The 25,507-nt window shown below is 44.4% G+C and overlaps 4 protein-coding genes across 4 annotated transcripts; 2 read left to right on the top strand and 2 right to left on the bottom strand.

Annotated features, from left to right (window-relative positions):
• Nucleotides 1–215: 215 nt before the first annotated feature.
• On the top strand, nucleotides 216–11,883 carry LOC128712112 (short-chain dehydrogenase/reductase family 16C member 6). The gene is made up of 5 exons (XM_053807008.1): nucleotides 216–374; nucleotides 7,099–7,216; nucleotides 11,035–11,270; nucleotides 11,356–11,517; nucleotides 11,581–11,883. Exons 1-5 carry the CDS (start codon nucleotides 216–218, stop codon nucleotides 11,881–11,883), a joined length of 978 nt encoding a protein of 325 aa, XP_053662983.1.
• Nucleotides 11,884–12,282: 399 nt separating this feature from the next.
• LOC128711390 (chitinase domain-containing protein 1) lies at nucleotides 12,283–13,723 on the bottom strand. Its single transcript, XM_053806259.1, has 4 exons — nucleotides 13,454–13,723; nucleotides 13,177–13,357; nucleotides 12,500–13,103; nucleotides 12,283–12,424 (listed from the first exon to the last, which is right to left on the bottom strand). The coding sequence occupies exons 1-4, from the start codon at nucleotides 13,721–13,723 to the stop codon at nucleotides 12,283–12,285; spliced, it is 1,197 nt and encodes a 398-aa protein (XP_053662234.1).
• A 2,433-nt stretch (nucleotides 13,724–16,156) lies between these two features.
• Nucleotides 16,157–22,502, top strand: LOC128711091 (chitin deacetylase 1). The gene is made up of 5 exons (XM_053805954.1): nucleotides 16,157–16,217; nucleotides 20,463–20,535; nucleotides 20,776–20,948; nucleotides 21,152–22,146; nucleotides 22,224–22,502. Exons 1-5 carry the CDS (start codon nucleotides 16,160–16,162, stop codon nucleotides 22,500–22,502), a joined length of 1,578 nt encoding a protein of 525 aa, XP_053661929.1. The 5' UTR covers nucleotides 16,157–16,159.
• An 853-nt stretch (nucleotides 22,503–23,355) lies between these two features.
• LOC128711940 (U6 snRNA-associated Sm-like protein LSm7) lies at nucleotides 23,356–23,789 on the bottom strand. Its single transcript, XM_053806831.1, has 2 exons — nucleotides 23,775–23,789; nucleotides 23,356–23,712 (listed from the first exon to the last, which is right to left on the bottom strand). The coding sequence occupies exons 1-2, from the start codon at nucleotides 23,787–23,789 to the stop codon at nucleotides 23,356–23,358; spliced, it is 372 nt and encodes a 123-aa protein (XP_053662806.1).
• Between the last annotated feature and the right edge of the window lie 1,718 nt (nucleotides 23,790–25,507).

A 25,507-nucleotide genomic window follows, 5' to 3' on the forward strand; every position in this document is an offset into this window, starting at 1 on the left:
AACGTTTTATTTTGTTGTTTTGCTTAGTGAGAGTGAATTGTGGTGAGAAGAAAGCAACTCACTTGCTGTGTACAGCGCATACAGTGAAGTGAATTTACACCGTTGAAAGGGCATAATTTACGACGCATCCCAATAGTGCACGGTTAAGCCCGCGTTACACTGCAAGCAGTTTTCATTCCACAAGCAAAAAAAAACAAAGTTTCTCAAAACAATCCATGATGGTGCTACGAATGCGCGACATGCTGTACGAGAATCCGCTCGATCACTTTCTTTCGCTGCTGATCGATCTGCTGATCTTCTTCGTGAAATCCATCTACTACGCGCTCGAAACGATCGTGCTCACGCTCACACCGTACCAATTTCGGAAGCTAAAGGTAGGTGCCTTCCACTCGCGCCACATTCGGGTTGGAATAAGTGTAGAGAAATGTGTGGCGCGCTTCGTTGGTGGTGCTGTCGAAGCGACGGGCACCGTCAATCATGCGTTGCTGGGCTGACCTTGTACGAGGAGGGGGCGCACCGTCTACACGGCGGTGCGTTCCTGTACGGACAGCATCGTGCTCAAGAACGTGTGCTTATTGCGTGTGAATATCAAACATCACAACATGTGCAATTAAGGTTGCTTTTTACGCAGCGCTTGAAAGGAACCGTCCGTAAAGAGGTGCTTGTGGGGAGCATCCCGAAGTGTCGGTCTGCCGTCGGTTCGTTAGTGCTTCTCCCAAATAGTAGAAGATCATTTTTCGAAAACATATTGTACAAAAAAGGGCTTTTCACACTTGGGCGTAATTCAACGACCTTGCCAGAGGATTACAAGACACCTCACGACAGAACAATTACTCGACGCTTCACGCACCAGACGCGATAATTTATTCCTTAGCGAACGTTTTAATGTGGAGATTTGCATTCATAACTTGACGATTGAGAGGTGTAGGCCATTTTCTTTTTCAATATTCAAAGCACATACTGTCGGTTTATTACCGTGACTTGCGACGCGATGATCAATGTTAAGGTAAAATATTTTATGAAGTGTTATAAAATTTGCCTCCGTTGCGAATCCTCTTTCAGTAGGCTATATGCTGCACAATTGAAAATGCAACGGTGCAGCGCAAGTTGCAGCTTTCTCCAGTCGTGTAACCACGCAACGAGTGCGATTCGATGCGATCGCCGAAAAACGGTGCGGAGCTTTCGGCGTCAAAAGATCGCTTGATTGAGGCATTTTCGTTGGCATCTCTCGCTGTTGCACAGCAATGCGCTAACAAGTAGCTTAAAGATGAGGTATGCTTTTGATATCATTAGCATTGCATTAAGGACAGTACCAGCGACACAGCATACCGATCGTCCTTGAAATAAGTAAACGGTTTCACGCATAAAGCTGGCTGCATTTTGCTCCCCATTATTGTTCATCGCGCCTCATTCGTTGTACGATCATTGTTCAGAAGGGTTGTAATCATCGTGGTCAGTGGCGCACGACAGTGAACCGGGCCCGAATGCGGGTCAGTAGAAAGTGAAAATGTATTCTTACTTCGGTCGACTAATCGGCACACCTGGGAACCATACCATAGATGCTTTTCCAGCCCACCAAAAGCTTTCATTCATCTATCAGCATCTGTATTTTTTTTTCGACGACTGTTTTTTTTTCTTTGGTTATCGTTTTCTTTTTCCTTTACGCGACCACCACCATCGTGGACCGGTTCGGCATGAATAATGGAAGACTTGCGTTGCGGCTACAAACTGTCCCACCTTTTCGGACTGATTTTTGCTTTTGTTTCAATCTCCTCCCTTTCCCAGAATTCATCCTCGCGTGAAGGAACGGTTTTGCTTTATCATTAAAATTTTGCCATTTTGATTGTGGTATCTCGAAAGGAAAGGCTGTGCAGCATAATTTATGCTGTAATTTTTGTAAAAATTGAACAAAAAAAAACTCTTTGCTTTCAGTTGATTTCACCGTGCGATACATTTCTTACGGGATCGTACTAGTGATGGGAAATCATTTCGGAATGGAGGTTTGTTGATCCTACTTTCATGAGAAAATTTAAAATAACCCTGTATGATATAATTTTTACATATTCGCTACCATCGTTAAACATATTGATATAATTCATTTACAGTTTTTTGTTTGTTTGCCGAAAAAGTTTTGGATGTAAATTTGTTATTGCGAATTCACTACCACTTCTTCTTTAGCGGCACAGCAACCTCAAGGGGTTTAGGCGTGACACTTTTTTGGCTTTTTGACTCTGGGAGTTTGGTTCGGATGGGATTGTCGTATGAAAACCGGCACGGCTACCAGTCCAACACCGAACCACCTCATTTTTTGCTACTATCGACGATATTTTTGTACCAAGGTTTTGAAAATATCATTTCAAATATCATCATTTAATGAAGTTTCAACATGTAACGAGAAGAAGTAAAAAAAATTAATGGTATGTCAAGATCCTTATTACATTTGTAATGGCTATTAGCATTATTATCAGTCAAATATTGACTGAGGAGAGTACAAATTGCCTTATCCCGGCCATGCACAACGGCCATGCCTTATCCCATGATTGACACAACGTATGCAGGTGCAAAAAATCATTCATAAAATCAGAATTTTTATGTACCTAGGTTCGATCGTTCCCCAGAAGGAACGGAACGAACCTAGCAGGTTCGGAACGAAATTCTCACCACTAGTTCACACCCCTTTACTTGTGGATGATTAAAAAGTCGTTATACAACAGCTGCTAACCCAATGTACTAATGGATGTAAAGTTAAAGAAATAAGATGAAAGGTGTGAACAAAAAATGAACCGATCGTTTCCACCGTACATTCCACCCGTAACATCTTTAGCCATCGCACTTCACACAACTGTTGACGTTTCTGCTTTTCACTCGTCGAAAACAAATTTGGGTCATGTCATTGCTCCCCCAGCATGGCGGTGGGCAGCAACGGTGCCGGGTTTTCTCCGAGTGCAAGTGCGGCAAGGGTCAACGAACAAAAAGGGGCAAGAAATTAGCGAACTCGTCACACATTTGCCTAACCCATCACCATCGTCACCAGCGGCACCGGCATCATCCTTCTATCTAATCAAAGCCGGTGTACTTACCGTAACAACAACAAGAAAAAAATGTTTTTGTCGAACTTAGTGCAAGAAGTCTGTAATTGTTTTTTTTTTTTTTTTAGCTAAATAACAATTTGCACATCCATCAAATAATAATTACCATCAAAGATGTGGTCTACCAGTAGCACATTAATTGCCGATAATTAACTTTTTTTGTGTCTTCGATTCGCTAACGAACTAGTTCGAGCTAAAACCAAAGAAAACTTTGAGCCTTTGGTTTTTGAGGGTCATTATAATTTCCGTGTCTCCTCCGACTCAAGGGCGGCCAAGGGTCAACGACCAAAAAGGGGCAAGAAATTAGCGAACTCGTCACAGATTTGCCTAACCCATCACTATTGTCATCAACGGCAGCGGCTGTACGTGATCATCCGTCGGTGTACTTACCGTAACAACAACAAGAAATGTTTTTGCTGAACTTAGTGTAAGAAATCTGTAATTGTTTTTTTTTTAGCTAAATAACAATTTGCACATCGATCAAAGAATAATTACCATCAAAGATGTAGTCTAACAGTAGCACATTAACTACAGCTAATTAACTGTTTTGTACCTTCGATTCGCTAACGAACTAGTTTGAGCTACAATAAAAGAAAACTCTGTTCCTTTTGTTTTTGATGGTCATTATGGTGCAAACTTTTTTTATGTTTTAAATTGCATATTTTGGTGAAACTTGCCGGCCGTACCGCTGATTTGACATTGTGTCATGTGGTGAAATAGCAGCAAAACGTTTCGGAGAAAGCTGGAGTTGGGTTTTAATTTAAGAAAACAGCATCAAAAACCAAACACACTAACTACATAGTGTTGCAAGCTTTTAAAGCTTCGTTCCACTACTGCATCATTCGCGCTTGAGTGCGTTTAATCAACATTTTCTATCTCCATGGTTTGCCGATGCAATTCCCATGTTTTCGAAGTTGCATACAACGTCCAAATAGTCCATTGAACCCTGCGAGCTTTTCAACAATCGCATACACTTGCACTGTCACCATCGACAGCGTGACAGCCATCGAACGAGAAATGCTTTCCTTTCCTGGCCAACTTCAAGGGGGCTGTTTGCGCTTAAAATAAAACAACAACCCTTTCGCCTTATGTGACACTCCAGCACGGGCGACACTAAACGGTGAGCAATTATTGAGTGATCGTTGATTTGCGTTGATTAGATCAAGATCCTGTGCGATTCGAGTGACAAACACGGTCGGCAAAGCAATTATGGCGCCATGGTGGCGAGAGGCCGCGATGGGGGGAAATGGAGCGGATGATATTTTTAATAAACATCTGGCTGGCCTGCCCTGTAAGGTGTGTGTGTGTTACTTAACAACGTCAAAAAAAAATGGTGGCTTAAGTACTACGCTTAAATAGAGCTTTTGGAGCATGCAAATGTCTTTCATTCAAATTGAACTCACTCAAATGGATAATTCATGCAATCGTAGGTAACTACAGCAAACCAAGAAAAAAAAACGAACCATAGAAAGGTTTATTTCTCGCCTAAAAGCTCCTTTCGAAATGAGATAAAAGTTTGGCAGCATTAAACGCTCCCTCATTACAGCCACGTTTCCATGTCTTACATAAATGCCTGGAAGTCATGCTGCGACACCGAACGCGAATCAACAATACTATCAACGGTGAGAGTGTGTAAAACTCCGCAAACAAAACAAAAACCCTTTCAGCCTTTCAGCAGGTCGCTTACATACAACGCCCCAATCATGCTCCGATTGTTGTTTCGTAGTTTCGTTGCATCCAGCTCGATTCGACCGATCACCTTGAAGATCGCAACAAGATCGCCTGCCGAATTGCTCTAGCGCCCTAGGGCTTAATTCCAGGCAAACGCCCTTTCTTTCCACTCAGTATGACATCACCGGGATGGAACCGGTGAAACGCACCGTAAACGGAACCGGTTGTACTTGCCGCACCATTGCCAGTTTATTGTTTGCCCACCAAATGTCAATTGCAACCCCCCGAGCCTCCCCGAGGCGAAAGTGTTCAACTGCGCAGGAAAGTGCTTTTGCGAAGGTGACCCACATCGCGAACTGATCAAAATTTCGGCACAAAAACCTCCCAAAAAGCAGTTTAACTTTGTGCCGTCCAAATACGCGCGCATAAATGAACGAAAGACTTCAACGAGCGGTTGGGTGATTTCAAGCGACGAACCCACCCGAAAAGTCATCGCACGAAACACACCACCAAATGAGCCGGCGAATGATCCGGGGACAGTTGAATATTACGTCCCGCGGTTTCCGTTCCGCGCTCGATCGCAAGGTAACGCCACTTTCTCCTGCCGTGCAACCACTAATAGGCAATTACGCGCGACGCCGCGACACACAATTCCGGGCCGTGTGGCCGTTGACAGTTTACCGGGCAGGCCGGCCTGTCCGGGAGGCACTCATTAAAATCGAATTACCTATTGCGTTCGTATTTTGCTTACGTCGTAGTCGAAGGCTATACCGCCGGGCGATACTTTTTTTTCTCGCGGTGAGGTGGTAAATTTGGCAAAATTTCCTCCGCGCCCAAGCAAACGACAACCGGGCGATCGGGTACGGTGCAATTGATCCTTCCCTGTTCCACGGCTGCCCACATGCGTAGCTGCACTGTGCAAACAAAACAAACGACACTCTGCAGCCACTCGTGTCGCATCACGCATCACGTCATCCCCCTTGACGGACGGGTCACACAGCGGGTTGACAAATTCGCAAACAGTACCAAAACGCACCCCTCAACTGTTTTACCATTTCTGTTTATCTTTCGGACCCTGTCGCAACGTGTCAACGTTCGTCGTCGGACCGGGCAGGAAGGTGGGCGCTGAAGAAGCTAGACACCTCCGATACCGTGAACCATTGTCATCCGTTTCCACCGAAAAGGGGTTTGTTTGACAGGCTGTTAAGATGCGATATGGAAACAAGTCATAAAAGTGCTTGAGGTGGAACAGAGTTCCTCGCTTTTCGCGTTCGGTGGTAATGAGCTCTATTGTACAACGGTGCACGAGGCTAGTAGCACGTTCGTAGAACAGTTGAGGCTTTTTTCCAAAGAAGGTTTATCTTGAGCACTCTATCAAAACACCGTAACTTACCGGTGAAGTCTCAAAGACGGCCGATCCGTATGATAATTTTTGCATCCGCTCAAGGGCCTTCAAGCCCTACCGCAACACATGAAAAGGGTCATTCAATGGTTGATCAATCCATTTCATTGCTGTCACATAAGACACGATGATTTCACACGAACAAACTACACTGCCTTAAATACTGCCAAAGGAGAGTCGCAAGTCATGGATAGAGTTTCTATTTTAGTATTTCTATCAAGCACCAACACTGGTGAGTGGCGAAAGAGACTCGTAACGCCCTAAACCTCTCTAATTCTGCAGCAACAACACAACCAGCTCGAAGGAAATTAAAATCAAAGCTAAAGTTTCTCTTCCGTCATTGACACAAATTGCGACTCCGAATTTTATGTAAGCAAAATCCACTTTAAAATAATGTTAAGCAAATGGTTCGACTGATTCAATACTGTTGCACAAAGGTCAACCAAAGCCTCCCTTATCTTCATCTGAAGATTCTTCCTATCCTGCCCATCCACCCTTTTTTCCCCCCAAGTGCGTTATGTTGACACATGTCTATTTGTTATTCTTTTTAAAGGTCGTGTACTTAAAGCCCTCCCTTCCCCCACTACACGTTTGCCCGGTTTTTGCAGGAGGAGACAAATAAAAATAAAAAGGAAAACAAAGGGTTGTACAGTGTTCGGCAACAGTTTCAGTCCGAATCACCACACCCTGTACTACAGTGAAAAGCACAACCACATAACAGATAGGAAACTCCAAGCCCACAAAAACCGAACAAACACGGCTAAGCCGATCGCATCGATCCCATCGCATCGCTCGGTGGTCTTTGATTGATTTCCGTCCCCAACCCCCCAACCCCTCTCACTGTTCACTTTCTCATCTCATTGATGTATGATTATTTATGTTCGTTTGTTAATATAAGTTTTTCATATCTCTCTCTCTATCTCCCTTGCTCGACAGGACGTCTCCGGACAGGTGGTGTTGATTACGGGCGGTGGCGGTGGTGTTGGACGACAGCTGGCACTGAACTTTGCGCGCCTACGAGCCCGTGTCGTCATCTGGGACATTAACAAGGATGGTAAGCCTGTGTTTGTGTGTGGCGATAAAACGCTGTCGCATAAATCGCCGTGGGGGAAACCGATGAGCATAAGCTTGCACTGCAACCTGTCGGGCGGGATCGATGAGCCTTTTTTTTGTGGGTTCCTTCACGCGCTTCTTTGATCGATTGCAACAGGCGGAAGCTTATGGCTGTTGGGGTTTTGGGTTGATTAATGGTAATCATCATACCTCCGATTAAAGCGCTCGAAGGTGACAAATGTGACGGCATGCGTGAAGGTGGCAAAACGGAACACACGAAACATAATTTGCACGGCAGCGCGCGTTTTGCGATAATGGGCGTCGCGCTTCTAGGAAGTTGCGAAGCATTTACTGACATAGTAGGCATTTTATGAGCGGTATAATAGACTTGGGATCTTAAAACCCGCACCGCAAGCTATTGTTTAGCGAGCAGTCGAGAAACAAGACACTTCCGGGTGGTTCTTCTATTATCGAAATAACCGAAATATGCAAAAGAATAACTGCCATTGTTCCGTACAGAATACGTCATTTCTGATCTTTTTTTTACACCTTTAACTATATTTTACGCATCATTCCGAAAAAAAAACCACCACAGTCAAATACTAACAAATCACTTTATAGCCGACCAAAATAACACCGAACGAACTAAAATGTCACCCTCCAACAACGGTGGATCACAGAGCGGCAAAAGTTTCCGTCCTACGGCAACGGTCGAACCAACTGGTGGACATGTTTGTCCGATGCTGAACGAACGCAACATTTACGCAACATTTACTGCGTGTTTCGGCACAGCAGCATGCAAACCGAAAGGACACCTGTTTGCAAAACCCGGCCCACGATAGCGCACGGAAACCGTTCCATACCGATGCGCGGTAGGTTTCACACGTCCCAGAAAAGAAAGACAAAAACCAGCTGGCAAAGCTTTCTATTTCATGAAATTGGGTGTGATCAAAGTAACACGCATCCGAAAAAAAAAACACAAAACCCATCCCTTGTACGGAAACGGAAGATTGGCTGTGTGGCCTCCAGCCGCCGGGGAAGGATAATGTAATCGACGAACTTATGCTAATCGGAACGTGTGAGTTTGGTGAAACTGTGCCAAAAAAAAGCCCCCCGCTAGTATAAAACAGTCAGATTAGGACCATTGATTTAAATTATTAGATTCTTCGTGGTCTTGGCGAAATGTTCGATTCAATGCACAACTGGATCGTCGAGGTTTGGTATCTAGTTTACACATTTATCTCTTAAGATAATAATTTACTATTCCCACTGTTAATATTTTCTAACATGGAAGATACCTCGATGTCCTCTAAAAATTCAAGCGCACATTGGCTTATCGCGCTACAACACATATGGGCCCCGATTGTCCCCAAGATTGGATATATTTTACACACGCCATTTGCAATGCATGAACAGCAAAGATCCACCGCAAACAAAAAATGGCCAGAAACCAGGGTGAGGATCTCATACTTGTCTAAAATGGAAGCAAAAAGTTGCATTTAACGGCGTTTGTTTTTTTCGCCTCCAATCCTATACTACAAGATCAACGCAAAAGTGTATCTCTCTCGTTCGCCATTTATTTTTTTTTCTCATCGAGTTTTTTTTTTCACACCTCTAGCACCGTTAGCTGATGGTCTATAAATATTCTACTGCACCATCCGATCACCGAATCGGAGCCTCAGGTGACGTTTAATACGTTTTTAACGATCGTTACCACCCATTTATCCGGGGGAGAAGTAGTTTAGGAATGGTTAGCAATTGATATAAAAAAGAGAGAAGATCGCTCAATGATCGTTTCGTTATTAAATTAACGATGGTAAATAACGTTGAAATGATCGAGGTGCGATTCGAAACCTTTTTTTCCTAGTACGTTTTGAACACTGGTGTCGATCGATCATTGGAACAAGAGTCATTGATATGAATCTACAGCGAAGAATCATTCGAACTATATATCAACTCTCATAAGATTCATGATTTTTCAACGATTAATGAATTTTCAAAACATGAATTAAGCAGATAAGATATTCCTTAAAAAGAGAGTATTCCAGAGAAGGTGTATTGCATAGGCTATAAATAAATGCGTAAAATAATGTATATTTAATGTTCCGAATCTTAACAGATACATGATTTCGCGATTCTTCCGATTGTGCAGAGATCATCTTCTGATATTCTTCTGAAGTGAATTCCCAGAATGATTGGCATGATAGTAGCGGCGACGGTCTTCACACGAACGGTCCGGACAAAAATCCCATCACCCGTAGCAAGGACTGACTATCCAGCAAAATGGATAAATAAAGTCAGAGAAAGCCAGAAATGACAGGCCTAGACAACGTGAGGTTGTTTAGAAATTGAATCTCCAGGGATTCTTGAGTCTCCAGAGATTCTCCACAGATTGAATCTTTAGAAATTTATTAATCTTTAGTGATTGTTCAAAAATTGAATTTCCAAGGATTCTTTCCATAGAATGAATCGTTGGAGATCCTTCAGCAATAGAATCTCCAGAGAACTATGATTCTTTAGTTGTTCTTGAGAAGTTGAATTTCAAGAAGTGCATTAGTCTATAGATATTCTTCAGAAATTGAATCTCCAGATATTCGTGAAGCTTCACAATAGAGACTCAGGGTCAATCATATGCTTTACAGAAATTTTCATATTCATGACTTTGAATAATATCAACCCGACGCTAATTTGGAAACGTTCAAATGACGTAAAAGACACAACATTTAATCTTCCATTCGGCAACCTGTGTTGTCGGAAAGACATCCGATTTAGCAACCCGATAGCAATCGAAATCAATACAAATCGTAAAATTAATCAAGTTAAAACAAATTTCAACCATAAGGCCTTCGCAACTCGATATTATGCATAGGACCTACTGAACCGAAAACGGTTCTCCCGGTTACGCCAATCACGGCCCGGATGCAACGGAGACGGTGCCCTCGACGAAAGGGCGGCCCCAGAGAAGGGTGTACATGTGCGGGCGCAAAACCATTGCTCTCACCTAATCAAACAGGTCAACGGTTTGCGGAAGGCAACCATCACCAGGGGCAGGATGCAATAAAGTCTAGACCACTCCGATCACAAGGGGTCGAATGGGTAAACAACGCACAGAGACACACACACACACACCAAATGTATGCTCTCGTCCCGAGGGGGGACACGAGCCGCGGTTTTGTTTGTCTAGTGTCTCACGTTGCGTCTCTCGAAAAAGAGGGTGGGGGGCGCATAAAAATTTGCATACACTCGATCCGCAGAGTACGGCAAGGGTAACGCTAGGCCGATGTAGATGAAGAGATCAAGCCGGGCTTTAATGGATATTGGTTATGACGCGAGGCAAATAATTACAGCCAACAATGCTCCATTAGACCGACGACTCCATTTCAGGTACAGGCGCGAATCGGAGCGAATGAGACAGTTAACCTCACCCCGATGGGGTTATCGGGGACTTCGTTAACCTACAAAAAAAAACAGACAGCATAAATATTTATCTCTCTGTTTTCGATCATTCAGTGATTGCCTGCAAGATCGGCTTTTCTTACTTACTGTGACCTTCGGAATTAAATGGGCGCTATTTCTCTAGCGCATCATAAGCGTTAAACGATGCGGATGATATAATTTTTCATATCCTACCTGTCCCAACAGTGTCTTGAACATGATCGTTTATGATGCAAAATACCTCCGCCCGTAAATTCCCTACCGACTGATTGATCGCCACCGAGATCATCCATTTATCACGCGACAAGCGTAAAAAACACGTTCCCGCGTGCCTGTTTGTTCAATGATGCTAATGTTTAACCGGATCTTTCTCGCCTCCAACAGCGCTACAAGGCACGGTGGACGCACTGGAAGCAGAAGGTTACCGCTGCCGGGCCTACCTGGTGGACATCTCCGAGCGGGAACGGGTGTACGAAGCGGCAAAGAAGGTGAAGCAGGAAGTGGGCAATGTGGAGGTGTTGATCAATAACGCCGGTATCGTCGCTTGCCGCACGCTGTGGGATCTGTCCGATAAAGCCATCGAAAGTACGTACGCCGTCAACATTCTGTCGCACTACTGGGTAAGTTTTTGAAGAGATGTACTGAGGTTTTTTGAAACTAACGAACCGACGAACTCAACGGCTAATTGTTTTGGATTTTTCGCAGACTACGCGCGCTTTCCTGCCAGAAATGATGAATGCGAACAGTGGCCATATAGTAACGGTTGGATCGGTGGCCGGGCTGCTCGGTACGTACGGTTGTACCGACTATAGTGCGACCAAGTTTGCTTGCGTTGGTTTCCATGAGGCACTTTTTACGGAATTGAAGGTACGGTATAACAAGCCGCGCTACGGGCACGCTTCTTAAAGATTATCCTTTATCCCATTGCAGACGCATGGTTACGATAACATCCATATGACGCTGGTGTGTCCGTACTACATCAACACGGGCATGTTTGCTGGATGCAAACCGCGCCTGTTGCCCATGCTTGAACCGAAGCACGTCGCCGACAGCATGGTACGGTCGATACTGAAGAACGAAGTAAACTGTACGCTACCGGACCACGTGCGCATGTTCCTGCCGCTCAAGTGTTTGCTGCCGGCGAAAACATGCTGGGAGCTGATGTACCGCGTGATGAAGGGTCCGGAAACGATGATGGGCTTCCGTGGCCGGGGCAAGGCAACGGCTGGATAGAGAACGAGGGGTTCCAAACATCGGTGTTTTTCATCATTTTAACCTAATTCCCTCATTGCTAACCGTCATCTGTTCTTTTTTTTTTAAATAAGCGTATCACATAAGAATACCAAAACAAAAACCGGTGAAGTCTTTCAACATTATTCTTCTTATTTCGTTTAAGATATCAATCGAATAATGTATTATAAAAATAGAAACGAACCGAACATTACTTTAGGCCGTACACTACTAGTGGTAGGAGAGAATAACGAAATTGTTTCGTCCAATCTAACCGCTCACCAGAGACGTGTGCTTTTTAAGGCTGACTAATATCCGAAATGCAGAGGCGCACAACGCGTTCTCAAGTGATAGGGCAGCATGAAGCAATCGTAATTAGCTAGATTATGACTGTTTGCGCGTTTAGAAAAGGTCATAGAAATAATCCAACCCTTGTCCAAGCTCCCATATGGAAATGCCAGTCCCAAGCTCTCGGGCCAGCTTAAGCCTTTCGTCAATGGAAAATAGTGTCGGATAGAATACCATATGGCGCCCAGTGGAGGTCCTGAAGGTGAAAAATGCAGTATTAGGACATAGTTGCTTGAAAAAAGAGAAATTATTTGCCGTTTTTATAACTTACTTCACTTCGAAAAAGTTCTCCACATCATGCTCATCGTACGTCAGATGACCCTTTAGATGTTTCAACAGTGCCAAATACTCGTGCGCCACTATCGGTTGACCACCGTTCGGTGTAAAATCGCTACCGTACATGTTCAGACCAACCAGAATTTTGGCTCGCTTCTCCCTCATACCATCCGTACCATCCGGACAGATATGCTGGACCGCATTCCGTACCCAGTAAAGTGGTGCATTCGCTCCCGGTCGCTGTACGCTCGAATAGTCGTACGTCATCAGCGAGAAGGCCGTTACCGATGGTGCGAGTGCTTCAAAGTGCTTGCGCGAGAAGAGATCATACGTTTCTTTCCGTGCCGGCGGTATCACAAGAATGCAGTCGTATGATGCGGAGGTCAGTGTGGTACAGATTTCTTCTACCAGCCCGATTAGATAGTTATCCTCAACACGGGCGGCTAATTGTGACCAGACCTCGAGTACGATACCGTCAAATTTATGTTTTCGGGCAGTTGCCAACAGTAGCTTAGCGACAATGGTACGCTCCTCCGGATAAGTCAGCAGCTGAGAGAAGTCCCGATCGGTGAATTTGTCAAACAGCACACGTGGCACAACTGGTGATAAGGGAAAGTTGTGAAGATATATATTAAATATTTTATTTGGATGGCATCAACAAATTTATCATACCACGGTTGTTGATAGATGAGCCCGCTTTCTTCACATCCTTCACCCACCCATCGTCGATATCGTGCACACCGGCCACTTCGTACTTTTTCGGACCCTTCCGTAAGATTTGTAGCCACACTGGAGACACGTAATCAAACTTTGGTCCCCAAGTTTTGGCCACGTCGTATCCATGGTTGTTCCACTACAAATGAAGAAACAACGGATGTCAGTGAGCAAAGCATTCTAGATAAGAGCGTCGCGACGCGTGGTGTATCATCATTCCCCTGCAATCACATACCGGCGTAACAAACCCTAGCACCTTGCCCTCGAACAATTTCAGCGACGTATCCAGGAAGTATGCCGCATTTTCCACAATAATATCCTTGGCAGACGGTTCCCCCTGTACCAGGTCTCTGTCGTACACATTGGTCGATTGTGGGCCAACCTTTACTTTTAGTTCCTTTACTTTCTTGTTTTTGTTCTTATCGGACGGAGAAAGGGTACCGAAGGCCTCGCGGTGTAGCAGCACGATAACGAAAACGAACTGCACTGATTTTTGAAGTAGCATGTTTAATGCACAAATATTTGGTAAGAAAAACAGCACCGAACACAGTAATTCGGACGGAATTTGCTATCTAGTTTTTTTTTGTCTGAAATCCACACCACCATGAACCAAAGAGAACTTTCTGATTTTCCTCCAACTATGCTGGTAATTAGCACACTATAAGCAGAGTGGAGTAGAATAATCTTCTACAATTTGCTCCCTGCAGAAAAATACTATTCAGAACATTGATTTTATTAACTTCCCTTCCATGTTTGTACGTGCCGGGCGACCTGGGCAACTGTTTGTTTGTAAATAAACTGTCAACGTGACATCTGTTTATTGCACGGTGTGTCCTCCGTTCGATCACAAAATCGTTTGGACATTTTTGTTTTGAAAAAAACATCCCACGCAATTTGTTTGCGCTAGTAAAAAAATACTAAAAAATAAATGCTAGCTGAATACAGAAGACACAAAATAGTTTAAGTAGTAATTTGACCAATATTTATTGTGTGGAACATTGGGGCGAAATTTAAGCACCAGCTGTCATTTGATTTGTTTACAGTAACGGAAATCTCCAATTCCAAGAATCACGCAAAGAACAAGTTGCAATTTTGCGAAGTTATAAAAGTTGTGAGCTTCTTCGTCTTACTAAAAGTGCGAAAGTGTACAAATTTACTAAAAGTGAATTAAAAATGCAGTGTATATTGATTCCAGAATCATAGGGACCCCAGTACAAGAACTGAGAAACTTGAGTCTCCCTGGTTTTTCATGGAACTACTGTATCAGATATTCTAAAAGATATTAACCAATATGAATCGGAGAAGAAATCCATTATTTGAAATGGAACATTGCAATATTGCGAATATTGTGCAAACTAGCATAGAAGAATGATGTAGATGAGAGCGATTTAAAGTGTAAGGCTATTGGAAGTTATGGGTACAAATGCAAACCTCTGCTGAGGTCCTCTAGACAGCATCCGCCAACCCACGTACCAGTTTTTTTTTTGTGAAACGAAATGAAAAGTGAAATGATTTTAAAGTCAACCGTATCGGAAACATGAAAGAAAACGCATCAAGTAATTAAACCACTTTCTGGCGCGTCGCGACGCAACCAAAGTCGTTCCCTGACCTACGCCAACACGATGCGTTTCTTTCCCGCGGATTAGACCATCCGATCCATTCGCGAAGAGCTACAGAAGCAATCTAAAGAGATAAATTTAAATTGAACCGTGGGATGAAAGAGTGAAGGGAGCAAGGTATAAAGGTTTTGATTATGTTTAAATGTATAAAACAATTTTATTTAACATATTCTTGCAGGTAAACAAGAAAATGCTACATAACAAAACCCGAAACACAGCAACAAAGACAACACACACACAACTGCTGTACGGAACACACGCGGCACCGGAACCAATGGGCGCTCCAATGGAAAGAAAGTAGTAGCACGCCAACTCTTCGCTCTCGCAGCATCGCATCGATCGACTTTCTTCGCGCTTTATGCTCCCGGAGCGTCCCAGCATGCGTCACGGTGGATGATGTTATAAAGCTAACGGTTTAATTGAAATGCTCCCCCATTTACCGGCGAGAGATCGGAGCGTGCGCACGTGCTACACAGAGCTCCGCGATCGTGCGCGATCGTCTTACTACGCGCGTTGTCGTTTGTGTTTGCGCGTTTTGTGGGCTATTTTTTAGATAACGGTTGGAACGAAAACAATATTCGCATCGAGCGAACGTGCGATGAAACTAAGTGCTACACCGAGGTACCAATTCTTAGCGGAAACAGAAAAGAAAGTCGAAGGTCCTGTACTGGACATAAGTTAAACTTGAAACCAGTTCTTGGCTGGTGCGTACATCGCTGTCAGACGCTAAGTGAAAGGAGTGGCAGAAGGATTAGTAGAAGCGAAGCGATTACACGGAGCCCAGCAGAGGGTAGGCTCAGTAGAAGTGATACAACCGTACACACACACACCCGCAACATTTATCGAACCACCAAAACGTGATCTTCTTGGCGCGTGGTTGGTGAAAGTAAAAGTGGAAAAGTCGCGCACTGCGAAACTGATTCGGCGTGAGTGATACGCGTGTTTGTGCCTTCGGTTTTAGCCGTTGTTTACGAGAGATCCGTCCGGTTAGCATCTGTGCAACGGATTATTCCAGAAATGCAGGATCGCAAGTGAAAAGTGAATATTGAAAGCTTCCAGAACGGTTTTGCGACGGTTGCGCACGCAAGGGTGTAACTAAGTAGGAGTTCCAGTAAGAAAATCACACAAAACGTGCGGAATAGCCGCCAGCGAAGTGGTCATGATACGGTTTGAACCGTACATAATTTATTAGCGATTACAGCATTCATCCTGAAGCAAACCACCCCAACCATCACAGCCAGGCCCTGGATACATCCCAAAGGAAGTTAGCCGTTCGGACGTCGCGAGATACACAACGAACACACGAAAAAAAGTCAACCGGAATGGGTCTATTTTTATGCTACACGCTGCTGACGCTCGCGGTCACTTTCACTGGAAACGGTACGTCTGAAAACGACTCGGGGGGAAGGAGTGAGCGGTGGTTGGGAAGCATCGGATTATCTTTGCATAAACCGTATGCAGGTAGCAGCGATTCGATACGGCAGAAAACTGCATCAACCGTCAAAAATTACTTCCAAGAAACGCTGTTGGAAGGAAACCAAACCGAGAGGTTAATCTGTGTCAATTTGCTACACTCGAAGTGAGTGGGGGTTGCTTTTTTCACCCTCGTACGCGTAATATCCAGTACACACGGGGCAGCATTTAAACCTACTTGCCGTCCGGGATGATTGCATGCTCTATGCGTTTGGGAAGGAATTTAGAAAACTCACCCCGCCATCTGCTCGCTAAAAACCTCGGTTGGCTAATGTTACCGGGGTAAAAAGTGCAACGACAACAGATCTGCAGTTCGCTGCAGATCCGTCGCCGAACAGTAGCATCGTGGGATTTCGATTTCAGCACCGGCACTGGATGGGAACCGGAGCAACAGAAAAGAAATAAATACACCTGTTCCGTGGTGCAGGAAGAGAAATTTAACCTCCCCATTTCGTTGCACTGCAGCCAGGAAACTTGGGGTGAGAAAATGCGTCTTCTGTAATGCAAGGCATTGCATTTAAAGCAAAAAAAAAAAACACCGAACATAGACGATAGGAAAAGTGTTGACTAGAGAAGAAATGGAAAGGAGAATGTAGGCAACACTCTCGAGTGCACTTACTTTGTAGGCCACATGGATAGGTTTGTTTATACATTTCCGTATTATGGGGATGATAAACAACACGTCCCAAGCAACAGGAAGCTGGTTAGATATTTGTTTATACGCGTCACAATTGTATAAGCAGAACATGGTTTTGGAAGCACCGGCTCAAATGAGAGGAACACTCAAGTACACCTTCAGGCTTACACTAAATGGGCCGCATCAAAGTTCCTATTTTAATGCAAAATTGAAATTTCTTTGCTTTTAGTGGGATCAACTTGAGTATGATGTATAATGCATCAGGTTTACAATAAATAGGCCACACATTCATAAGTACATCTCTGTAATTTGAAATTAAAATGTCTATGTTCTTGGTGGGATCAACCCCGGGGTGATCGACTATGAGCCGCTCAAGCATAATTAAAAGAAGAAGCACTTCAATCACATCAAATATATATCATGAGAATTGGATAAGGACGGTGTTTTTCTTTGCCTTAAGATCTAATTCGTTCCTTAAACCGCTACGAATGAAGGGTTAAACATCTTTTCAGCAACACTGCATGCCCTTGTAGCCGTATGAAAACATCCACTCCACTCATCATATTACACACCGGGTGATGAAAAAAAAAGTGCCATGATACACCAAAAAGGGAAAAACAACCTTCCGTGGCTGCTGTTCGGTTTGTGGCACCGCTCGAAGTGCTAATGCGAAGGAGAAAAACAAACTCGGAAAATCACTGGTACCAACAAAACCCCCTTGATTGGTTTGGGCCTGGAGCAAAGGGGGAGGGCATAGCAAAACAGAAGAACCGGCCACCGTAGCTGGTCGTGACCATAATTAATTAATGAATCGTTAAAGTAAACGATCGCGCGGCGTGCTCCAACGAAAAAACAGAAGACGAGAAATGTAAAACAACAAAAAAAAAAGAGCTCACACACAAACATATACAAGAAGTTGGAAAATGACACTGGTGAGGAAAATCTTGCCCAAGAGTAGAGCCATTTTGCGAGAAAAAAGAGAAAATAAGCAAGGGAACGAACGCGCGGTGCTAGCAGGAGAAGGGAATATGAATGTAAATCAGACTGGAACCATCGCCCGTTCCGCACTTTGTTTTTCTTCATCGCTAGCAGAGTGCTTTTCCCGATCAACGGTATTTATGACCGGGTTCCAACGGTTCCAAACCATCCAACCGATGCGTTCGAATCGGCTCAGCTGGTGTTATGGAGAAGAGGTGATAAAGCAGAGAGGAAAACGCACCTGAAACCAGAAAATGGTGACATGGAAAATTGAATTACAAATGCATTTCCCTGCCCCAGTACGACCGGTTGCCACCGCCCGCTCACTCCAGCGTCACGATCTTTCAGCCTGACTGTTAGCTTATTAAAAGTGGAGTTGGAAAAAAAAATGTCGTGTCCCAGACAACAAAATGTTTCTCAACGGCGCACCCCTGGATGGCACGGAGTCCATCAACTGCTACACTATCGTTACACGGTGCATGTTGGTATGGAAGGCAAGAAGTCAGGTTCAATTTTCCAACCGTGGGCGGAAACTCTTACTGTGACACTATCCATTTCCTGTTTTAATCATAAACAACGCGAAAGAAAAAAAAACAGCACGCTCACTCTCCATTTGTCCCCCGGGAGTAGATGCAGTTTTGTGGTTGGGTCGAGATCAAGCAAAGTGATAGTGAAGTTCCACCGGTTTTGTTGTTTGATGTTTTGCGATTTTTCTCCTGCATGATTGTTAGCAGCACCGTTTTGGTGAAGGGTCCAGAGCCTCGTATGCCGCGTCACGTTTTGAAGTTCCCGAGCAGAGCCAGTCGTTCGAATCTTTTTTTTTTCCCACGGGCTTATGCAGTAAGATTAAGCCACTTCATATACGGGTTGGCGGTTGAAGATGGCAGATTGAAGAGTCCTCCTCGTAACAGTAATTTTGGTGACCGGGCGACATTATTTCTGTAAGCTATTACATTGGAATAACAACGCCCTGGTGTCTGTGATAACTACAACGTACCTGAAATTGAATGGATTTTCAAGGAACGTTTACTAATGTCACATATAATGTGAGAATTGATTTTTAAATGCTACCATGTTTGTAGTTAAATCACTACGTGGTAGCTGCTCTTTGTGGGGGTAGTATACTGACAAAAGTGTTGGATGTCTATATCGGAGGGGGAACACACCTTACTGACCTGTCGTAATTACACCGCACAGATACTTGAACATCCCACCGATGATTGAAGGCTCGTTGACCGCCATCTATGGATGTGGTTATCTAATCACGATGAAACAAACAACACCCGGACACCTGGAGGCGTTGTGAAGCTGGAATAGTAAATGGGAGAAGATTAAGACTCCGTACAATGCACAATTTCACTAATCACTAAATACGATACCTTTATTCTCGTGTGGTGACGGAAAGCTGAGGGATTGAGTTTGTTTTTGTACATCTCGTCTAGAATCGGCTATCTGGAATTGTAATTTTAGTTGTTATAATTATATTGTTTCATAACAAAGAATGGCACAACAACCTAAATGAACGCTACACAGTTGGAACGTATCTGGCAACGTACGAATATTGGGCCGGATATGACACAGAACGTCAGTCAGCTGGTGCATCATGATGGGATGGTTCCCTTCTCGGCTCTAACGGCTACGGTAGTTCACGGTTGGCAAGATTCACGCAACATCTCCACCAAACAACACTGATGATCGCACGCATGCAAACGCGCGGGATGTTGAAATGATTAAATTAACACCGTGCTTGTGGTTTTTTGAAAACAGACCTGCAACAACAAACCCTGCACTTGTAACCACATCTCCGGAATAAGGGATTATTACCGTACATCTAATTAGCATTGCCGGACGCGGAGAGTTTTTTTGTGGCTTATAAAAATGAAAGTGAACCGAACGAAATGTATTCTTTTGCAAGTGCACACACGCACACACACACAGACACATACGAAAAAACAGTAAACGAATTGCGAAAACAATACTGTAGATAACAGCTGCGCTACCCCTGCTTTATTGGTCCTCAATAAAGCTGGAGGATTTCGAGCATAAATTGCAATCATTGCACTCAGCACCGAATCCATACACGCTTCAACTGAACAATCACATAAAATGCTCGTTAAATGCCATTTTCACCATTTCCTTCATTACTATTCAGCGCGTTAATCGCGAGTTGTGCAAACCCGCCCCGGAGGGAAAATCTTTATTTTCCTCCGAGACCGGCATCACGTTAACCTCGTTTTTTTTTTTGGGAAGTTGTTGGTTGGATATTGTTTATTTCCACACGCGCTAGAAAAGAGCTGATCGTCGCCATAAAGTACGTGTTTGGGTTGTTGTACGAATTTCCCTATCGCATGCTTGCCAACCACTGACTAGCTCAGCAGTGTAGTTCTATTGGGTTGCCGTCTCTATTCCGGCGCGTAAATTTCTGGAAATAAATAAATTAAAAATAAATTTATGTAAATTTCATAAATAAATCTGGCAGGTTTTTGATACTTGTTAACTTTTGTCTGCTGGTTTTAACTCATCTTCTTTACTTTCAGCATACGGGGGCAACCTGGTGAAACGGAGTCTCAAAAACACAGTTCCCTGCTTTGAGGATGGGCGGTTTTACAGGTCAGTGTCGGAGCACAGTCAGACCTTTTTCTCTTTATATCGAATTTAAGCGATTGTTTCGCCGGGTGAGATGTTTTGATTCCTTTCGAAACACCTCCATCTTTTGGTCGATTTAACGAGTGTTGTCTATTTAAGACCACACCAACGTGCAGCAGATAGCTTCTTGACAGCATTCTATTGAAAAGATAACATTGCTCATTAACTTTTACGTGTATTTTTTTCCCCCTGTTTGATGCCCAGAAATCCCGACCGACCCGAGCCGAAAATGTGGACCAATGCGGAGTGTGCCAAGTACTATCTCTGCCTAGACGGGGAAGTGTTCGAGTTCAAATGTTCCGTTGGGCTGCTGTTCGATGTTTCCCGCCAAATTTGCGACTTTAAGCAAAACGTTGATAACTGTGACGTCACCGCAGGTATGTTGAACTGATAATGTTCACTGTTCCCAACAGATGGTCGTATGAATTTGGAATTTAAAATTGTGTAGCAGTGGACGGATACTTCAAATTGAGAATCGTTTTCCAGGCATGCTTCGATCGGTAGCTTGTTGTACACTTATCCACTTGCACAATGGTAGTTAGTTTCGTGTACTTAACCTGCTTTACTACCTCGTTTTCAGAGGCTCGTGTCCCGAAACCATTGCTGGAAAATGCAAAATGTGAAGAAAGGTCGCAGCTCGGATGCGGTGACGGAACCTGCCTACCGAACGAATATTTCTGTGACGGATCGGTCGACTGTGAGGATGGTTCGGATGAGGGTTGGTGCGATGTGGAGAACGATCCCAATGCGGCCGATCCCTGTGATCTGTCCGTGTGTGAGCTGCCGGACTGTTTCTGCTCGAAGGATGGCACCATTATCCCGGGACGGTTGGAACGTTACCACACGCCCCAGATGATACTGCTCACGTTCGACGATGCGATCAATTTTGAAAACTGGGAACTGTACACGGAGAAAATCTTCACACCCGCGCGCAAAAACCCGAACGGATGTCCGGTTCGGGCGACGTTTTTCATATCGCACCAGTACACGAACTATGCCCAGGTGCAACGGATGTGGAACGATGGGCACGAGATAGCGGTGCACTCGATCACACACCGTGGACCGGAAGAGTGGTGGTCGCGCAATGCCACAATCGAGGACTGGTTCGACGAGATGGTTGGACAGGCAAACATTATCAATCGCTTCTCGAACGTACGCATGGAGGAGTTGCGTGGGATGCGCGTACCGTTTTTGCGCGTCGGGTGGAATCGACAGTTTCTCATGATGAAGGAGTTTGGCTTCGTCTACGATTCATCGATGGTAGCACCGTTCTCAAACCCACCGCTGTGGCCGTACACGCTCGACTACAAGATGCCGCACGCGTGCAACGGCAACAATCAGTACTGTCCATCTCGAAGTTATCCGGGAATTTGGGAGCTGGTGATGAATCAGCTGGAGGCGGGCGAGTATACGTGCGGCATGGTGGACACGTGCCCGCCGCACATGAACGGGGAGGACGTGTATCGTATGTTTGTGCACAACTTTAAGCGTCACTATCACTCTAACCGAGCACCGTTAGGACTGTACTTTCACTCTACGTGGTTCCGCAAACAGGAGTATCTGGATGCTTTCCTGGTGAGTAGCGCCCATTCGGTTATCGGGTTGGGTTTTGGTAGGATAATAAACTAACGACCGTTTCTTCTTTTGTGCAGAGATTCCTCGACGATATGGCCAAGTATCCGGATGTGTACTTCGTCACAAACTATCAGGCGATCGAGTGGATGCGAAATCCGACAACCTCGAACCAGCTCGGTCACTTCGAGCCATGGCAGTGCCGGCCGAAACAGCTCGATCCACAGGAACATGCCTGCAATCTCCCACGTACTTGCAAGCTGCACAGCCGCGTCCTTCAGCAGGACCGCTATCTTTCCACCTGCAACGAGTGTCCGGCGCAGTACCCTTGGATACGGAACGAGTTCGGATTGGACTAACCTGGGCTGACGGGGGTTCATTTTGAGTTGGTTGGAATTTATTTACAAGACTAACTCAACACCGAGTAAAATTTAGGTAGGCGCGAATGGTTTGCTACGATCACGAGCCCAGCTCCATGCCGGCTCCGCAACGCTTGTACGTACACGTTCGCGGTTGTTTTATGTTTTGTTAAATTTCTGCCCCTCTCTAAACCTGTCCTATTTCATTTGCATTACAATTTAACAACTATTTGTTTGTAAGCCCAGCGTGGAAAAGGCCACCGTGGAATTTGTGCTATCGGTGTAGAACAGGAACAGAATCAAAGAAGACACAAAGATGTGTGTTCAAACGGATTCTAGCAAAATGGGTATAAGTAGATTACTTAAGAACAGTTAATAAATTGATCGATTTACCGATCTACCGTAAACACGAATCGATTCGTTCCTGTTTTTTCCACTTTCTTACCACATTTCCAACGACTGTTCTTCCCAGCGCTGAGTTTGTGGCTATGGTTAACTGATATATGTTGATACAAAACATGAGAATGAATGGTAAGAGAACGATGATGAAAGAATAAACTTAACGAAACAAGGATCAATTAAAAAAGAATCTGCTGTAAATGAAGCTTTCGATTAATAACCGAAAATATTTTGTAGAACCCAGAAACAAAAAAATAGAATGTAAAACTTGGAATCCGCAGTAACCTGACAAATGAAAAGAATTCCGATGATGCTTCATTTTTACCATCGGAAATGAGTTAATATGATCACAAAATAGTAGTGTGTCGTTTGGCATACACTGGAAGCACCATCAACCAGATAGAACGCTCCGTATAGCGAAACAACACTCCGTGTAGTAAATGCTCTAGTCTCGCTAGCCTTCCTGTGCGATGAAAGGATTCTGTATCGATTCCATGCCGTCCTGTGGGCAGATTAGCACTACCGATGTACCACGGCACACGACCAGCCCCAAATGCCGCGTATCATCTGCCAGTTTATAATCATCCGGATCGCGTAGAAATTCGATTGTATTGTCCAGCACCAAGTTCAGTAGCGGATCGTACCCCTTTAGCACACCGGCCGCTTCCCGTCCACCGGAGAACTTTACCCGTATCGTTTTCTCCAGGTATTTGCTAAGGTCGAGAATGGATTCCTTTCGTCGCTTTTCTTTATTATCGCCGCCACCGCTACCACCACCGCCGCCGCCGGTAGAGTTGCCGGAAGCCGCTGACTGCAATGGTAAAGCGTACATACATTGGTGCATTCTTCCAATCTACGGTGAAACTAGCTTACCTTCTTTTCCGACATGATTCCAATGGAAAGTAAAGCACTAGGATGCCGAACAGCAGTAAAGATGCAACGAGTCGTTGGATTTGTTTACCACAGGCGTACGCGATGAGCGGTTCTTTTTTGTTTGCTCGTTTGAGGTTAGGTGACAGCAACTGTCAGAAAATTGGCACGGAAAAAGGTGCCTAGCGATGCAATGATTATATCGTTGTATTTCCCATTTTCTACTTCCCTAGTAGTAATACGGGATTGAATGGTATTATTGTGAGTAGTTTTGAAATTATTTTAGCGAAACAATGCCGGACCTACATCATTCACAGTCAAAATAATTTCGTTGTCCCAAGTCACTCACTAGGCACAAACAATCCGACAACCGTCAACACAAGAATGTCACGCGCGTTTCGTTTGACAGTTGCTGAAGTTGAACAAATTCAAAAGAGCATCGCAAGAAGAAGAAAATTGATTTTTCACCGGCACAAGACGCACACGTTCTGCGCGCGGAGAATCTGTTCGTATAATGCTTTCTGGAGAAACTTAGCAAACTGGAAACCGAGTCCGACATATGGAACATTTTTAACTCGGGTGTGTATGTACTGTGCGCACAGTTATTGTTGAAAGTGGCAACAAAGTTATATCCTTTGTGTGTATTGTTATTATTGTTACTGCTCTGAAGTAAGTGCTGGATGACGTTGAAGACAACGGCGGCGTAGCGGAACCTCGCAACGATAAGTACTTTGATGAAGTTGTACTTCGTTCCTGCTTGGTAGAATAGACTCACAGCGTGAAACAAAGGTAAGCAGAATCATTTAAGCATGAATTTTGATCTTGTGTGTGGCCGGGTATAGGTCCAGAAGCCTGGAGATTTGTTAAAACCGGATGTATTTAGAGGAGGAATTAAGTCGTCATTCTTCAGATAGGGAAGGAGAGTTCGGCCTTCTGGAACACACAGTTGCATAGAGATAAAGCAAGCCTTTTTAGTTGACATTGTTGCTGAGCAGCAGAAGAGCGCGCGCGCGCACGCTGAACACAATGCTCCTGGAATTTTCCCTCGCCCCACGGAAAGTGACGAGAAAACGGCTGAAAAGCAGCAACATGGGGTCTGTTCCATGTGTCTAGTAGAAAACTCTCGCGTGCCTGCGGGGGTGTTCGAAACCGTCGGGGCCCTAAAAGCCGGGCGCTATGTTTTTCACATTTCCCTAATGTCAACCACATTTGGATGCAGAGTTCGCAAGAAAATCAATCATTGTTTCGCATCGTTGAAATCAGTTGTACTGCATTTTCATGATGTGTGTGCTGTGCCTTTTCGTTGCTTCTTTCTTGTGTGTGCGCGCCTTGATAGCTCTCCGAAGAAGCCATTGTTCGCACACATACATATTATTTGCCGGGCACGAATGCGCGCGCGCGCATTCTCGTATATCCCCCACATACGGTACATTTCTTTCAACCGTGAAGCTATTTCGTTCACTCGTTAGTGAAACTTACATATACACACTCACTGACGACAATCCAGTTTTTCGTCGACGACGCAAAATCAAATCCAAAAAAAAGACCAGTAGCAAAACGAAACGCATCCAAGTAACACCGGCAAAAGGCAAAGAAGAAGCAGTGCCATACTAAAGGTGTGAATGCGAGATAACGCGCTTGCAAGAGTGAAAGGGAATGAACTTTCTGAGCAACAATTTGTTCCGCGTTGCGAGAGTGATGAGAGAGTGTGAGATTTTTGTTTCAACCGGTCGAAA

This window comes from Anopheles marshallii, chromosome 3, assembly GCF_943734725.1.
Source record: "Anopheles marshallii chromosome 3, idAnoMarsDA_429_01, whole genome shotgun sequence".
Taxonomy (NCBI): domain Eukaryota; kingdom Metazoa; phylum Arthropoda; class Insecta; order Diptera; family Culicidae; genus Anopheles; species Anopheles marshallii.